At 28.4% G+C, this 13,124-nt stretch overlaps 1 protein-coding gene across 1 annotated transcript in view; it reads left to right on the plus strand.

The window, feature by feature from the left end:
- LOC102582397 (aspartic proteinase-like protein 2) overlaps positions 1-12,840 on the plus strand; it is a gene marked incomplete at its 5' end in the record, with an annotated part of 19,851 nt that extends 7,011 nt beyond the window's left edge. Inside the window, 9 exons of the mRNA XM_015305681.1 lie at positions 4,501-4,630; positions 4,740-4,960; positions 6,749-6,985; positions 7,059-7,227; positions 8,433-8,506; positions 8,595-8,703; positions 8,789-8,852; positions 8,962-9,033; positions 12,668-12,840. Of these exons, the coding sequence (XP_015161167.1) occupies positions 4,501-4,630; positions 4,740-4,960; positions 6,749-6,985; positions 7,059-7,227; positions 8,433-8,506; positions 8,595-8,703; positions 8,789-8,852; positions 8,962-9,033; positions 12,668-12,840 (1,249 nt within the window). The remainder of the gene's footprint in view (positions 1-4,500; positions 4,631-4,739; positions 4,961-6,748; positions 6,986-7,058; positions 7,228-8,432; positions 8,507-8,594; positions 8,704-8,788; positions 8,853-8,961; positions 9,034-12,667) is intronic.
- Between the last annotated feature and the right edge of the window lie 284 nt (positions 12,841-13,124).

The raw sequence follows: 13,124 nt of genomic DNA on the forward strand, positions 1-13,124 counted from the left end.
TTTTTCAAAAAAAAAAGGTGGGTTGGTTACTTTTATGGTTTAAAAAATAATCTTACGTTTTTTCAATTTTTTCCTTTTATATTTGTAATTTTTAATTTTTATTTTCGGATTTTAAATTAATTTATTTAATTTAATAATTAAGATTATTATTTTTATTATATTATAAATATTATCACTGTTTTGCTATAAATAAGAAGGTTGTGGAAAGATAGTTAAAAATATTTTTCCAAAAAAAAAATATCACACACGTTTAAATTTTATTGTTAGTAGAAAGAAACAAAAGAAGTCATTACATTGTGTTTAAAATACGTCTCATAACACCAATATGCTCCAAATAGATTAGGATTTTTTTAAACTTGAATCTCCAAATAAGATGGTGAACAAAAATTACATGACGATCTAACAAACCACAATCTATATAGTTCTTTTACTACACATATGACATGACATGAAATTGTCAAGTTATTTGTTATTTTTTTATTTAAATTTATATGCACGATTCAATTGATATAACGGTTTATAAAAGAACAAAAAATTTCATTGATTAAGCTTTACTTAAATTGATTTACCAAGATGAAATGTAATGCTTCCATAAAGTGAGTATAGTGTTCAACATCCTTATATGTATCTCCTTCTTCTCGATTTTTTTTTAGTTAGTGATAATATCCAATCACATATTTAACTTCTTATTTTGTCAAAAAAAAAATCCAATCACTGGTATATAATAATCATGCAAGATCATAAAACAATATATAATACATATTTGTATTTGAATAAGGAAATCAGCAAACTTAAAAAAAAATTGTAAAAAATAAAAACACGACAGATAATTAAAATTATTTTCAAACTTCTCATACTCTATTCAAACATATTTTATGGATATAATACTTTCAGACTTCTCATGAGTTTCTTCTTCTAGTGAACTCTCATTTTAAATTAGTGATAACATTTCATCAAAATATATTAGTGGTACAGATCATATGAATGAATATCTTAAACTTGCAAACTAATCAATAAAATTAATATGAAAAATTGCAATGATTACATAATATATGTTGAGAAAGTGCAAGGAAAAAGATATTCATCACTCTGTAGAATCATACGCCGAATAAATTTTTAAAATCTACAAAAATAATGTTAAGTCCCAAGAAATCTGAAACAAAAATCAAACTAAATATAAAATCAGCAAATGGATAAAAGCAATATCCATAAATATATCTTTATCCAATTGTGCCGAATTATCAATCTGCATATATTTCTGAAAACATTGATGGATTTGACTTCTGAAATTTCTTAATTGTGTATTTATAAGAGAGAGAAAAGAGGTAATGATAGTGCAGTTTTAGATAATCACTTTAAATTCAAATACAAAAATTATTAATTTTTCATTTTAAAAATAATAATAATTTATAATACGTAAATTGGTTACTTAATTTAAAGAATCGGTTATATTTTTTTTAAAAATAAAATATATCTTTATAAGCGTTTCTTTTAATTAGTGGGCAGTTTTACTATTTATTTATTTAAAATGATTGATGAACAACGTTTTTTTTTAAAAGAAAATTAATTGGAAAAATTTAGAGATATAATTAAAGTGACAATATTTTTTTTTTCTCCTTTTTAAAGTCATGTTAATTTACGTAAATTTTATACTCTTAAGTTAAGTAAGTTGTAAAATGTGTTAATTTGATGTTTGGTCTTCCTGCATTTGGCAAACGTGGGTAGTAATTTTTTTTTGAATTGGATGACGTTTATCTAATTATACCACATTAATTTAAAACCCCTTTTATAGTTTTATTTTATTTTTAAAGATTATATATCTAAAAAAAGTACAGATAATTAATTCCACAAAAAAAGAATCATTCATCCTATTTTTTCGAACTGTTTTAAAATTGTTTCTCGTTTAGTTGTAAAAACTACTTTTAAATCATTTTAAAAAACAGTAAAAAATTAAGATAACTTTAAATTTTGGAATTTTAAATAAAGTTGTAAAAACTGGTTGTTGATTTTTTTCTTTATTTTTGTAGTGTTTGCAATTTTTCTTTTTTCTTTTTAGACTTTAAATTAATTTAACAATTATTAAATTCTCTTTTTTTGTGGCGCTGACATGTAGGCATTTTTTCTTCTCCTTATATATATAGATAGATAATTGCACGGAAATGAAAACACTTTCAAGAAAGTGCAATTCTCATTATGCACCTTAGGGCATGAGTTGTATAAGGTAAAATTATTTATATACGTTATATAGGGACATGAAAAGGAGGACGATCAAGGACACTTTTGTCATTTTATCAAAATTATCAACTTAAAACCGTTGTACTTTCTGCTGCAAAATTATTGAATTTTCTAAATAACCAACCAAACTGCTATAATTATGATGGCTACATGTACTTCCTATCATGAAAAGCATAAAAATATCACAAGTAGCCGTACTATCTAAAAATGATGGGACCCATTTTTAATTCAATTTATATTACATTAACACCTTTACTTTTTGCACTGAAATAAATATAAAAAGAAATAATCATGATTTAAAATGTATTAAATGAAAATAAAAATATTTTAATTAGGGAGCATAAAATTAAAAATTAATAAATAAAATGGATAGATAAAATTAAAGTAAACTAAGAGTCTCACTAAATTTTAAAATAAATAGTTTTAAAATTTTGCGAATCAAACATTGAAGAGAAATGATAAGTATTCTTCGTGTTCAATTTACGTACATTGATGATAAGAATATTTTGATAATAGAATAATTTAAATTTTAAGATTAAGCAGACTAAAATTTAATTAATTATAGTAGATTGTTTACTTTATTTACTTAATATTGCTACTCTTTTGTCTCAAATAAGAAATTGAGAATCGAAACACATGAAAATCAATACATTAATTAGAGAAGTAAATAAATTTAAGTAGATTAATATTTAGAAAGAGATGAAAAAAAATAGCAAATGCCTAATAGTAATTTTAAAAATTATGAATAAATTTTAGAATAAGATAAAAATATTTGGGCAAGAAAATCAATAGATATGTAATGATCTATGTATCAAAATATCATGTTAATTTAACATTAAATTCTAAATAGATTTTTTTTAGAAAAAAAAAGAAGAGAAAATGCATTTATGTTTTGAGATTGTTTGCAATTTTTTCACTAAAACTGATAAAAATAACAAAAATACTTATTCCTGCTAAAAAAAAACTTATTGTGCATGAAAAAAGATAATAAAAAATATATATTGTATCATGCTAAAAAAAAATATGTAGATAAATTATACATATATTGAACTTCATGTGATAATGAAACATGCTTCTTAGTCCTAAATTTTAGGTGTGAGTGATAAATAAAAAAATATTAATCTCTCCATTTCAATTTGTTTGTTCTATTTTGACTTGGGAATGAAGTTTAAGAAATTAAGCAAGATTTTTTAATCTTATAGTTTTAAATTAAAAATATGTGAAATATATTAAATATAATGTCTTTTGATCTTAAATATGTTCTGTGGAGTTGGAACTAAAAAAAGAAAAGGAACATTTCTTTTTAACAGATTAAAAAGAAAAATATGACAGATTAATTGAAATGAATAAGATAGATTTCAAAATGATAATACATAATGATTCATGATTTTTATATAAGATATAATTCAATCTAACAGACAAATTTACTTCGGATCCTAATAAATTTGTGGCATTATAGTAATAAATAAATAAATTAAATATTAGACTTGAGTGTTTTACAACTTAAAAATGAATCTACCCATCGTTAATACCAATTATACTTAAAAATATTATTGGGTTAATTTAATTTAATATTTTTTATTCAGTATTCGTTATTCATATTAGAGTTCGATTAATTCTAATGTGCGTCGAAATAGGGTCCATTCGAATATAGTGCTTCCTACTAAGAATTTGTTTCATATCCAAAACTCAAAATTAAGATATTTAATAAAGGAAGGAGCAACACCGTTCAATGTAGTGATGCACTATGTTCTTTGATGGTTATTTTAATATTTTTTATACTAATTTTTTTACCAGAATTAGTATTAATTAATGTTAATCAGAATGTTATAGAAATACCTTTTAATATTTGTTAAATAACGATTAATAATCGATTATATTAAGAATCTAATATTTCTAAAAAATGAACATTCTTTCAATTGAATGACGATGATTAATTAATGAATTTTTTATAAGTAGTTGGAATATACATGAACTACGTGCCAACGACTTTCCATTTAATTAATTAAGTTATTATTTATTTGAAATGAATTTACTAATTAGTAGTAATATTACATAAGTGGTATTTAGACGAGGAGTAAAAAAAATGGTTCAATATTTAAGAAATATTTTGATAATTTAAATTTACAGTGAGAGTTTTTCTCATTTTTAATATAATACAATGATTTTTTAATTATTGTTTCCATTCTTAATGTTTTACAACCAATATTATTGACCATTGTATTTCACTAACTTTTTTTTCTTCATGTTTTTATATAATTTTAGCATATATTTTACGAAAGTGAAAGTGGGATCGCCTCCCAGAGAATACAATCTATTGATTGATACTGGGAGCGAAGTCTCGTGGATTGCATGCAGTTCTTGCAACACTTGTCCTCGGACCAATGGACTCGGGGTAAAAATATATATTCATTTTCTTGTTATTTTGTTAGTTTCATGTACAAATTATGATATAGAAGTTAGTTTTTAAAAAAATTTCTAACGTCATTATTATGTTTTTGCAGGTTAAACTGAACTTTTATGATAGTGGCAACTCAACAACTGCCATTTCCATTTCTTGTTCAACCCGTGGGTGCAAATGTACTAGGACAAACCAATGTGGTTTTACCCTGAGTTACATGGACGAGAGTAGTACAACAGGCTATTTTGTGTCCGATGTATGGCATCTGGACACAATTTTAAGCACTTCGTCAACCGCTAGCTCTCCAGCACGAATCATTTTTGGGTGAGTAGTTTTTTTAATGAATTTTTCTCAAGTCATTTTAGGCTATTATATGAATTTGAAAGAAAGTACAATATAGGGGACTTGGCCATAACTTCCGATTACAACATAAAAATAAAAATGATATCCTTCATAAAGAGGGAACATGAAGCTAGAACTATAGATATTCCATCTTTCGAAAAAATTAAACTACCTATACAATTAACTAACAAATAATTTGATCTATAGGATAAGGGTAAACTAGTAAATAAATATTTTTAATTTTTAATTTATTTTTTAAGGACATGTAAAACAGAAACATGATAACTGATATGCGAGGGGGAATAAATTTAAAAGAAAAAAAGGAAAGATAAGATTTTTTTTGTTTAATCTATATAGTCTTTTAAAGTTCAAATTATGTTTCTATCAATGCCTTCTTTTTCTTATATACAATATATATACATTAAAAATGTACAAACAAATTCGATTTTCATTATCTATTGTTGATAGCGTCCAAATTCACTTTACAAATGAAAAAGTATACACAATCACATGTAATATAATTTATTTAATTATGATTTGGTGTAGATAGCTTGAGCCTTGCTTCCAAAGCTTGGAAATTAGCCAAAGATGAAAATAATATCACTTAGTAGCTACTAGCTACAAATGTGTGTTGTATTGAGACCTTCTTTTTTTTTTTGTTAATACAACACCCTTAGACATTGTCTAGGCAATTGAGCAAAAAAACAAAAAAATGTCCTTCAAGTTTTGCTTGTATAGTACCCACTTTTTTCAATTTTAGATATGACAAAATCAATCGTAAATTTGTAGATTAATAGATCTGACCAGTTTTTGCGCATTTGGCTACTTTTGTCATTTTCTTCAAAAGCGGTCGGACTTGGGTCAGATTGGGGTCTCGGGTTAGGATTAAGGTTAGGTCTCGGGTCGAGGTCAAGGTTGGAATCAGGTTAAACTACTTAGTAACTATGAAGAGATGTGCAATATTTCCAATATATTACTCTATTGAGCTTAGATTTATCTAATTTAAATGGTTTAGTAAATAATTATATGAGCAAATTTTAAAATAAATAATTATACGAACAATAAACTTGATAAACAGTTTCAATGTAATGAATATAAAGACAAGTGAAAACAGAAATGGAAATCTGGGCTTCTAGCCCAAGTTTGAACACTCCAGGGCCCAGGCTGCTACTGCTGACTGAGGATTTGGGCGTTTGCCCAATTTCGATTATTAATTTATATGATAAAACTAAACATCCGATAAATAAAGGAATTAATAATTTAAATATACTTGAAACTTATTCTATGCATCAAGAGTGTTAAAAAAATTGAAAACTAATTTTTAATAATTCTGAGAAAGGAAGAAGACCTCAAATATAATTCAAATAAAACTTAAGATACAACAAATTTCCAATCCTTTAGAGTAGAAGATCTCTGATTTTGACTAAAGAAATTTGAAATACAAAGAGGCACATGATGTCCATTTGTCTTAGTATGATACCAAAATGGTTTCAACGAACTTGACTCGATTCCACCTCTGACTTCTTCAAAACAACGAAGAAGAATGAAAAAATTTCGATTGAAAATCAAAATAAATGTAAGCTATATAATTTTGCCAAATGAAATGGTGAAATCTTCTTGAAAAATATTTTTGCCTTTTACAAATAATTCTTGTATTTTATTTGAAATTCAAGAAACTTGAATACTACTGATTAACTAAAATTATGACTGAAGGTCCAAAATTGAATGTTAAATAGTGATTATAATTATGTTCATTTGAAATAAAAACAGGTGCAGTACCTCTGAACTTGGCAGTCTGGTCCTGACAGACAACGCAATTGATGGAATTATTGGGTTTGATCGACATAGTCTTTCAATAATATCTCAGCTTTCTTCGCGTGGAATTTCTCCAAAAGTATTCTCCCATTGCTTGAAAGGAGAGAGCGGCATCAATGGAGGAGGAGGTATTTTAGTTCTCGGTGAAATTCTGAATCCGAGCATGGTCTATACTCCGCTAGTTCCATCAACGTACGTATAATTAATTACGAGTATTATTTTTTTCAAAGTAGTGGTACATGTAAAATAGAATCTACTCTTGCAGGTACCATTACAATGTGGATTTGCAGAGCATAGCTGTGAATGGAAAACTTTTGCCTATTGATCCAGCCGTATTTGAAACCTCAGAAGATGAAGATCGGGGAACCATTTTTGACTCGGGTACGAGCTTGATTCATCTAGTCGCAGAGGCGTACGACTCCGTTATCAGTGCGGTAAATGCTCTTCCTCACATTTTTAATAAGTATCCATAATAACAATATTTCCATGCTAATGCTATTATGCACTATTAAGAAACGTGGAAATTTTTGTAAGGAAAATTCATAAGTGGAGTAATTTTTTTTGAGAAGGAAATATACTCAAAATTTCATAAAGTTAAGCAGTGACCAAGATTATAAAGTGATATAAAACCAGGTAAAGGAACAACCACCAGAGCTATATGTCATTGCCCATCAAGTAATTTGGTCAGGACCAAATTCCTCAAAAAGAGGCTAGAGAACCATGACAATACCTTCTGTAGTCATATCCAAAACAAAATTGGAAAAAACTGATGCAAATTAACAAAACTACTTCATCCACCAGTTGGGGTCCTTCTTGTCAACATTCTTGACAACACCAACAACAACAGTTTGCCTCATGTCCCTCACAGCAAAACGACCCAATGCATCATGGTGGGTACTCAGCAACCATAGGCTTGGTGGGAATCATCTTAACCATACCAGCATCACGCCTGGCTGCCCCCGGCCTTAGCTGGGTCATCCTTGGAGTTTGAGGCAACAAAACCACGCTTTAAATCCTTAACAGCAACAATAATATTCTTAACGTTGAACCCAGCATTGTCACCTGGAGAGCTTCGTGGTGCATCTCTACAGACTTGACTTCAGCCTGATACCTTGGGCTCATTAATCTGGTCAAGAGCCTCGAGGAGGGTTGGGCCCTTGTACCAGTCCAGGTTGGTAGATCGACCTTAGCTTCTTGAGGTAGGACAATTTGATCATACCTAGCCTTGGGGGTGGTAGCATCCATCTTGTTACAGCAGCAAATCATTTGCTTCAGCAAGCAATGCATGTTCACGTGTCTGACCATCTTTAGAGATACCAGTGGTGGAGTCAATTAATATATAATGAGGTCAGCCTGGGAAGTACCAGTGATCATGTTCTTGATAAAGTCCCTGTGTCACAGTGCAGTAGTACTTAGTGGTCTCAAACTTCCACAAAGCAATGCCAATATAGTGATACCACGCTCACGTTCAGCCTTAAGTTTGTCAAGCACCCAGGCATATATACTTGAATGACCTCTTGTTCATCTCAGCAGCTTCCTTCTCGAACCTCTCAATACCACCAAGCCAGTAAAATCTGCATGCATTGTTACTTGGGACTTCCATGCTAATTAACTTTTCTTTTAACATATATATTTACAGATAACTGCCGCTATTTCATCTTCTGCCAAGCCAATCACATCAGGAACAAATCCATGTTATCTAATTTCTTCCAGGTTAATGTTTTGTATTTCAGTAAGTGAATATTTTATTCTAAGTTATGAAGTACGGCCTAATTAATCTCTTTTGTGACTTGATGAACAGTTCCTCAAATAATGTAACAAAACTGTTTCCTCAAGTTACTCTACACTTTGCTGGTAGTGTATCCATGGACTTAAAACCAGCAGACTACCTCACCAATATGAGCTTTTTTGTGAGTATTCGAACTTGTATTTGTATTTTATTCGAACTTTTAATGTACTACAAAAATAAGTTATTCTATTATATGTGTTCAACAGAATGATACTGCTCAGTGGTGCGTTTTCTTGATAAGAAAATCTCTGAGCCTAACAATTTTAGGAGGTTAGTTTCTGAACAGTAGTTATTTTTCGTATTTTATTGCCTAATTCAGTATTTTAACTTTCTAGTCGTAGACTAGCTAAAACAAATATCTCTTTCTCTTGTTACACAGATATTGCTCTTAGAGATAAGAGCATTGTATATGATTTGGCTCACCAGAGAATTGGTTGGGCAGATCATGATTGTAAGTAAAATAAAGTTTAAAATTTAATTTTTTGACGTTATTAACTTATCAAGAAAAAAATTCTTATATTATATATTGATTATTTACAATTTTTTTTTTTTAAATATATAGGTTCATTACCAGTGAATGTGTCCATATCCTCCGGTGTAGATCAAGTCATGAATGTTAGAGTTGTACTCTTTCATATACTAGAGTCCATGCTCTGCATTTACTTATTTTGGTGGTGATATGTGGTTCTCATTTGTCTTATATTACTGGATTATTTTTGCTCTTGCTATCATATTATTGTGTATTTCATTTACGGAATAGTATTGTACTTTATAATAATCTAGCATATTGTTAATTAATATACTCTATGACTCAAGCATGCTATTGGAAATCGAGAAATTGATCCAAGTGTGTTGAATGATGTGCTTCGAAATAATGGCATAGCAACTCCGTTGTTTTCTTTTCCTTCCACGCCTTTTTTCTCAAAATGAGAAAAAAATTGCAGTAATTATGTGATTATCCAATATGAGTGCAATATAAAAATAGTCAGATCTTGATGTGTACAAGTTTTACAAAGCTACTTGCAGTACTCTTGCTCCTCAACACTTGTGATCACTTCAATTCTTATATAACTGATATTTGATGGAGCTATAATGGCATTAGATGTGCCATTCAACAATTATTTTTTTCACTTTACGTTGGATCATCGAAGCTCATAGATTAAAACATAAAAAAAATGGGTCAATTTATATGTTAAAATTGTCTCACACTTATAGAATTATAAATGAAAATTGTCAGTCCTGTGAGAAGATTCGCTTTTATCGCCTCTGAACAGTATAATAATTGGGATGAAACCCAACACCATTATTTAGTCAATCTTGATGAAGCACAGGACTCAAAAGCTGAAATTCAGGGCTATATATGCAACAAATTTGTAAATAATATACGTCATATACAATGATATATATCATTTGTATACAAAATGGAAATTGAGTCAAAGCCCAAAAACAAGAACGAATTTGGCTCAAGAAAAGGCTCAAATTCGATTTCTCTTTTGCTCATAAATTATTGAATTGTAATTTTTTAATTTTTTTAATCAATTCTAACTTTAGAATTGTTAATTAACTTAGTCGAATTCCCCTAAAGATGAACTATTTTCTTTGTGTTGTTTTGTTTAATGAATTCCATTTTATCAACTCATGTATTTTTTTTTACTTAATCAAATATCTTAGTCAAACTTTTTTTTGGCCTTAATTGACTAAATTAGTTTAACTTATGATCATTTAAATTATTCAAATAAATTCTTACGTAATTTATTTTTAAAGCTTTAATCTTAATCTATTCCTTTTAGAAGTCTTAATCACTATCAATTTAATTTAAATATTTAAATTATATTTCCTTTTTTTCTCAAAATTATAAAGAAATGATCTTTACTTATTTTCTCAAAAGTTAGTCAAATATTTTAATTTAAATTGTTGGATAACTGCGTGTTAGCAACTATTTTAAGTGCTAATACATTCTTAAAGTAGAAATAAGAACCTCGTACCTATTTCTCTAATTTTTTTAAAGGTTTATCTGCCAAGACCTTTTTAAATTATGTTTTCTTAATTTCTTTAAAAATTAAGTAGCGACTTTCTTTCAAGTATTTTTCTTAAATTGTTTTGTAATTAGAACATCTCAAAAGTGTTTTTTCTAAAGATAGTAAAATTGGACATAATAGATGTTATTAGTTATGGAATAATACACCCTTGGTTGTTCTTTCTTCTCATTTCTAAGTAATAGAAACTAGATAATGAAAGACCCGTTTTATGGGCCCAATATTACAATATTAAATATATTTATATAAATTTGATTAATTTATTTTTTTGGGAAAAAATAAATATTTTTAAATAATACATGATAGGAAATAATAATATAGACTCATTTTACAACTAAATGTGTTTTTCTTTTATTTTTATAAAATTGAGTTATAATTATTTAACATCATTTCAAACACATTCATTCGAATTAAACAATTAGTTTTAATATTTTTCTTTCTGTACTTTATTAGAAAAATTAGTAGATTAAAATTATAAATGTCAAACATATTAACAATTTTTATAGAATCATATAAAACAAGTGATATTGATCCATATATAAATTAGTTTAAACATATTTAACTTCATTTTTATAGGTATTTTCCAAATGAAAGTAACAACCTATTTGCTGAAAGTCATAATAAAGCACATCATTTTTTTTTACAAAGTGATAAAATATGAAAAAGGTTATGAATTTACGTTTTTTCTTATATATATACGTCAAAATCAAGAGGTCAATTTAGTATAATAAACAAAAAATAAATAAACTAAAAGTGAATTGTATACCCGATAAGAAATTTTACTACCTCAAATAAAAAAATCAAAATACATCAACAAAAAATTAGCATTATACATATTATGTCATTTAAGACATACATTATTAAGTTGACATACAAAGCTAATTCACAACCTTGTAACAAATTAAAGAATCACTGAGTTGTGAAGGAAATATGCAAATTACACAAATTTTGATTCAAAATTGTAGTATTAAAAATATTGATAAAAAGATCAAAGTAAAGAGCTAATCCCAAAAGAAGGGGCTCGATGTTAAGGTAGGCTTTTTTTAATTTTTTTTTTATAGCTCCTACTAAGCTATCGAATTAGAACTTTCAACGACAATATATGAATGGAAAATCAAACAAAAATGCTTGAGACAAAATAGCGCAGAAATTGTTGAGACAATTGTTGTAAGTTGCACTTTATAGAAGATTTCTACTTGTGTTGAGACTATATAAATCTTATGTAGGGGTCGATGCATGCTATGGTATCAAACTTGAATCCAAATGGTAATTAAGCTTTTATATTTGACTTTTAAACACTAAATAATATAAATGATAGTACAACAATATGCAAATGATTTCATGCTTTTGCATTTTATAGAAAAAAAGAAGAAGACATAAGCATAATGAGAGCAGAAATAAAAACAGAAAGTGGTAGATGCATGAATAACAACAACATCAATTGCTACAAATACATATTTTCTGTGTCCCTAATTACTTGTACATTTTGAATTGATACACCTATTAAGAAAATATTGATTGACATAGTTGTTGAAGGGAGCCTGAAAGGAACCATGAAGCCTGAAAGGAACATGTCGAAGGAACATGTCCATCAAAGTAGGTTGACGAGTTAGAATTAGAGTCATACTAGGATTAGACTCCTAAATTATGTATGACTAAACTACTATATCGTGTAGGAGGTTAAAGTCGACTTGGATATCATGTATATAATATATTTGGTGTTGTAGTAGGATTCCTAGCTAGTATAACTAGAATAAGACTCTACTCCTAAATAAGGAGCTTGTAACTCAATATTATTTTCATCAATACAATCCTTGATTTCTCCATACTTAGGGTGGGAATTCTACATGGTATCAGAGCAATAAAGATTTTCCGCTCTTTAACGTATTAGATCAAAATCAAAACAACCACAATATCGAACCACAATGGCCTCTTCTACCAACACTCTTTCGACCTTTTCACTTCATCATCTTATTTCGTCCTGCTCCATTAAACTTAAACCAACAAACTATCTTATATGGACGACACAAATGTCTCATTTGATTCAAGTGATGAGATTAACCTACCTCATCACAGAACCACCTAAAGGTACCTGTTCCACTGGACATACTACGGAGAAAGCTGTAGCAGGCGAGAAGGGTGCAGAAGACAACAACATTGTTGATGACTGGGAGGAGAAGGATGCGTTGCTAAGGAGTTGGATCTTAGGCACCTTGACATAAGAAAACATGTACCTGATCGTAGGTTGCCCAACTGTCACGACCCGGGAGCACCCCCAAGTCGTAACAAGGCGTACTCGACCCCGAAGGGGTCTTATACAAGCCACATAGTCATTCATTGCATTCAATAATGAAAATAGTGCGGAATAATAAAAAGTTTATTTACATCCACACATTTAAACTTCTTAAAACAACTTTAAAAACACACAGCGGAAGTCTAAGTCTCACATGGCCATCTTAGACACAAACAAAAACATAAGTAGGGACACGGCCCTTTACAATCAAAA

The sequence above is a fragment of the Solanum tuberosum genome, unplaced genomic scaffold, assembly GCF_000226075.1.
Source record: "Solanum tuberosum cultivar DM 1-3 516 R44 unplaced genomic scaffold, SolTub_3.0 scf00955, whole genome shotgun sequence".
NCBI lineage: Eukaryota > Viridiplantae > Streptophyta > Magnoliopsida > Solanales > Solanaceae > Solanum > Solanum tuberosum.